At 48.2% G+C, this 4,421-nt stretch overlaps 1 protein-coding gene across 1 annotated transcript; it reads left to right on the top strand.

The window, feature by feature from the left end:
* Positions 1 to 818: 818 nt before the first annotated feature.
* On the top strand, positions 819 to 3,830 carry LOC149288754 (adaptin ear-binding coat-associated protein 1-like). The gene is made up of 8 exons (XM_089491475.1): positions 819 to 913; positions 1,337 to 1,437; positions 1,539 to 1,643; positions 1,954 to 2,035; positions 2,201 to 2,309; positions 2,447 to 2,633; positions 2,986 to 3,076; positions 3,782 to 3,830. The coding sequence occupies exons 1-8, from the start codon at positions 819 to 821 to the stop codon at positions 3,828 to 3,830; spliced, it is 819 nt and encodes a 272-aa protein (XP_089347601.1).
* Positions 3,831 to 4,421: the final 591 nt, after the last annotated feature.

Here is a 4,421-nt window from a genome sequence, read left to right as displayed (position 1 = left end):
ATTATCGGGGCTTTTAGGGCTGTAGAACCCTGCGATCCCCTCATATCCAGCAAACATTCCAAGCGCCTAGAAAAGAGTGGCATCAGGGGAGGAGAGGGGGCACCCTGGCACCCATTGCGGGATAGGTGGTCCCGCTGATGTTGGTGGACGGTTCCCCTGATCACGGGTGGTCCGCTGATCCCGGTGTGTGGTTCATGCAGGGCTAGTCCCACACGCAGGAAAGTGCCATGGTCGGAAGGGAAGCGGGTGGGGCGCACTGCAACGCTCCTCCTGCAACCCTGGTTTATTTGTGGTGAAACCCTGAGGTTTCCCAATTATGGGGGTATCAGGGGTCGAGAGACTGAGGGTTTCAGGGCCAAAAGAGGGATGGTCAGCAACATGTGAAAGACATGTTTGCCCTGGAAAATGGCAGGATCTGGTCACCCTGATGGCAGGGCCTGGTCAGTTCACTTCAACATGCTCCCAAACAGGACTAGTGTAAAGGCACAGGGGTACTGTCTGCCTCCTAAGCACAGCTTCGTAATATGTGTGAATGACAATATGACACACTTCCGGCAAAACTTCCTTGCAGTCCCCCTCTTTCATAGATGACCTCACAAACTCCATAGTTATAAAGGGCGGAAGTTGCAAATTAGTGGTTTGGAACATAACTATTCGTACCGGAGGTGCACTTATTTAGGTTTCCCATGACGAAACGACACTGCTTGCGGTGCGGTCACGTGATTTAGCGGTACTTGCCATTCCCAAGATGGCGCCCGGATGCTGTCTCCATGGTGACAGGCGGAAATCGGCAGTCAGCTGCTTCAGTGTCGGTAAAGATGGCGGCGGAGGCTGAATACGAGTCGGTGCTCTGTGTCAAACCCGAAATTAGCGTGTACCGGATTCCGCCGCGGGCCTCCAACCGCGGATACCGGTTAGTCAGACTGTATTCTAGTGACAGAGGAACGGATGCGGGAGGAGGGACAACCGCAAAGGCGTATTACAGCGAATTATATTGACATATAACATAGAATTACGTGTAAATTGTGAATATTGTATATTTTATAGTATAATTCGCCTGATGATGTTACATTAAAATATGAAAAATCAGAAAAAAATTATTTTTTTATTTGTTTTAAGATTTTATTGATTTATCTTCATGGCATACGTGTGTTTATATATATATATATATACACGAGAGCGCTACGGAACCTGCCGACGTCGTGCTTTATGCTCGTATTTACGGCTGTGTAGATTAGAGCTCTGTAGCTAACCAGCCTTTCATTCCCTCGCTCCGCTAAGTAGATGGAGCCGCAAACCCGTCTCATTCATGACTGTCGCCTTCCCTCCGCTGTAGGGCATCAGACTGGAAACTTGACCAGCCGGACTGGACCGGTAGAATGCGGCTCACCTCCAAGGGAAAGGTGGCATTTATCAAACTGGAGGACAAGGTTTCAGGTATTTGCCAGCCACGGATGCCATTGTTCCGTATGGGCTCGGTGATCCTCGGGGTCACCTCTCTGACTGGTAGTATCTTACTTTTATTATTTTATTATCAGGTGAACTCTTTGCCCAAGCCCCCGTCGATCAGTTTCCTGGAATTGCAGTGGAGACGGTGACAGATTCCAGTCGTTACTTTGTGATCAGGATTCAGGATGGGAATGGTAAGGAGTCTGATGGAATGGGAGGCCGGATCTGCGGAGAAAATAATAGAAATGTAATGCCGGGTTAGGACACTCAACAGACTGATGAGAACCACCTTTTGTCCAGAAAACACCACTTTTGGTTGGCCTTTCAGAGAAAAAATAGCGTGACTGTGAATGAGGAGGACCTCGGTAGGAGGATCATGTGCGCAAGATGAGCTTGAACAGGGATAGGGCGGAAATAGTGTGATATTCATTATTACTGATAAAGTTGTAGGTATTTTTGTAATTCAGTAATTTCATTCATTGCACTCTTCTCCACCATCTATAGGAAGAAGTGCATTCATTGGCATTGGGTTTGCAGATCGGGGAGATGCTTTCGACTTCAACGTGACCCTCCAGGATCATTTCAAGTAAGAACTCAAGCTTCCTCTGGCTATGGCATGCCTCGGGGACATGGGCTTGTTAGAGGACCGGTCACTGGTCACACGTAGAGCGTGTCCTCTCTCCAAGAGAGCTGTACATTTGCACCCTGTTTTGCAGCCCTCGATGACCTGTGATATCTTGTGTTGGTACAGGTGGGTAAAGCAGGAATCTGACTTTTCCAAAGAGCCTCAGGGACAAGACAACCAACCAAAGCTCGACTTGGGGTTCAAAGAAGGCCAGACGATCAAGCTCAATATCGGGGTAGGTCTTGTCTTTTAACGTAGACCTAATTAAACCGGACCGGGCAGTCCTCGTGCGGCTACTGCTTGTTTTTACTTGAATCTTTCTGCTATTCCCTTTTCTAATAACTTGCCCATGCTTTGCATCTCCATCTTCAGAACATAAAGAAGAAGGATGGCTCAGGCAAGCCTCGAGGGAATGCTGGATCTGGGGGCTTTGCACTGCTTCCTCCCCCTCCAGGGGGCAAAATCTTTGCTGCTCCTGCTCCTGTATCCGCTTCTATACCTGTGGCAAATCACGTTACCCCTCCACCTCTGCAGCCCAACAACACTTCTGCCAGTCCAGGTAACAGCCCCGTTCCACTGCATACAGCGACCCCTCAGATAAAGCCCCTTTTTTAATTCAAACTGTGTGCCAGTCCCCCCCATCCAACAGGGTAACCCGAGCGAAACACCCTCTCAAACTATATCCTTGCACCCCAGCAGGACACTGAATACTTCCCACCAGCCGTATTTTATTAATGTGCCAAGGAAATGCACAATCTCCGGAGTCCTTTCTTTTCTTCTATCCCATACATCTTGTGTATAAATATTGGTTATAAGGTTTCTAGATGTTCTGCGTTCCTTGTTGTGTGGCTCTCCTTTTGATGATAAGTTGGAAGCCATCATTCTGACACTTGCCACCTCTGTGTCCCCAGACATTCTGCTCGATCTCGGCTCTCCGGCTCCACCGGCTAAACCCGTCGCAGCCGCATCAGACCTGTGGGGAGATTTCAATACAGCAAGCAGGTGAGGAAATTCAAAAGAAATGTTATCCAAAATGATCATGTGCATAGCTTGGCAATATTAAGGTTATCTTTGTGATACGTGTCTATAAGTGGGCTCTGGGGGTCTACAAGTAAAGGAAGCTAGGCGTGCATTCCACATCCGTGACTAAGCCATGTGGAATTAGTCAAAAATCTGGTGACCTACCCAGAATCCTAGCTGCCCCGAGCTTGTCATTACTTTAACTAGGATGTGTATACGTACTCGGGAGGATGTATAAATACAAGTCCGGTTTCTCAGACTAATTCTAATCCCTTCGTTTAAACTCTGCCCGTCTGTTTGCGAGATGTGAATAAAGATGTCTGGCTTTCCTACGTATGAACAGAAATGGGCACAGTCATGTTCACATTGAACGCGGCTCTGACAATGCTTCAGCAGAGGAGGCGCACTGCTGTGGTAAATTAGCTTTTATAAGTATATATGTAGATTTTGGCTCAATTACACTTTTTTTTCCCCCATTTCCCCGAGGTGTGTTTTGTAACCCCTTTTGGGAAAATCTCTGTTAACCGGAAGTGTGTGCAATACTACTTAACTATCACATAGTTAGGTGGTAACTCTCAGAGCTGGGGTCTCGGAAACTTTAAGGGGGGGGTGTTTGTTTTTCTCTGGGGGGGGGGCTGTCGGGTTGCTTGTATTGTGTCTGACCCGGTCTGTCTCTCTCCTTTCTAGCAGTCTGCCCTCTCAAGGTCCGCAGGCGTCCAGCTGGGTTCAGTTTTAGCTGAAGATGTTCGGATCTACCCTCCTGTCTTGCGGAGAGCAGGGCGCCCCCTACACAGCCGGGGACCGACGCAGCTCCGTTACACGTATCATTGTGATGTATCCTCATTATGGGGCTGTGCGCTTGTCGGCGGTCACGTGATCTGCCTTCAGGGTGGCATCTCCCCCTGAAATGCCTGCTCCTTTCTCTTCATTTCCCCGCTCCTGATCCATCCTCCCCTAATCGGTGACCTTCTCTCTCTCTCTCGCATACGTTACTGTATGATAATCGCTGTCTGCACCTATATGTTAGTCCTTACACAATCTCAGCCTGTCTTAACCCCCCCATTTGTACAGCCTTGGGTACCATTCTACACTCTGCAATGTTATTTTGCTGCTAGGAGGTGGCGTGCCGTTTGGTTGGCACAATAATAAACTTATTTGTCCTGATTGGGAACAAATTCTGTCCTGATCCTCTCCAATGTGCAATATCTATCCCTAAATATAAATGATGATGCAGCCATCACCTGTCTTCTGGAATGGGTGAGACCATATTCCCCCGGCACTGTCAGGGTTAATGTTACTCATGTGTCTGTGTTGTCTTGTAACCATG

Source organism: Sceloporus occidentalis, unplaced genomic scaffold (genome assembly GCF_023333645.1).
Source record: "Sceloporus occidentalis isolate IW3139 unplaced genomic scaffold, rSceOcc1.0.p SCAF_50, whole genome shotgun sequence".
In the NCBI taxonomy this organism is placed as follows: Eukaryota; Metazoa; Chordata; class Lepidosauria; order Squamata; family Phrynosomatidae; genus Sceloporus; species Sceloporus occidentalis.
This window is presented reverse-complemented; position numbering and strand designations above follow the sequence as displayed.

Coding starts and splice junctions, on each gene's coding strand:
- LOC149288754 (XM_089491475.1), top strand. CDS start 819: ATGGCGGCGGAGGCTGAATACGAGTCGGTGCTCTGTGTCAAACCCGAA. Junction 2,036..2,200: donor ACCCTCCAGGATCATTTCAA/GTAAGAACTCAA, acceptor GTGTTGGTACAG/GTGGGTAAAGCAGGAATCTG. Junction 3,077..3,781: donor GATTTCAATACAGCAAGCAG/GTGAGGAAATTC, acceptor TCTCCTTTCTAG/CAGTCTGCCCTCTCAAGGTC.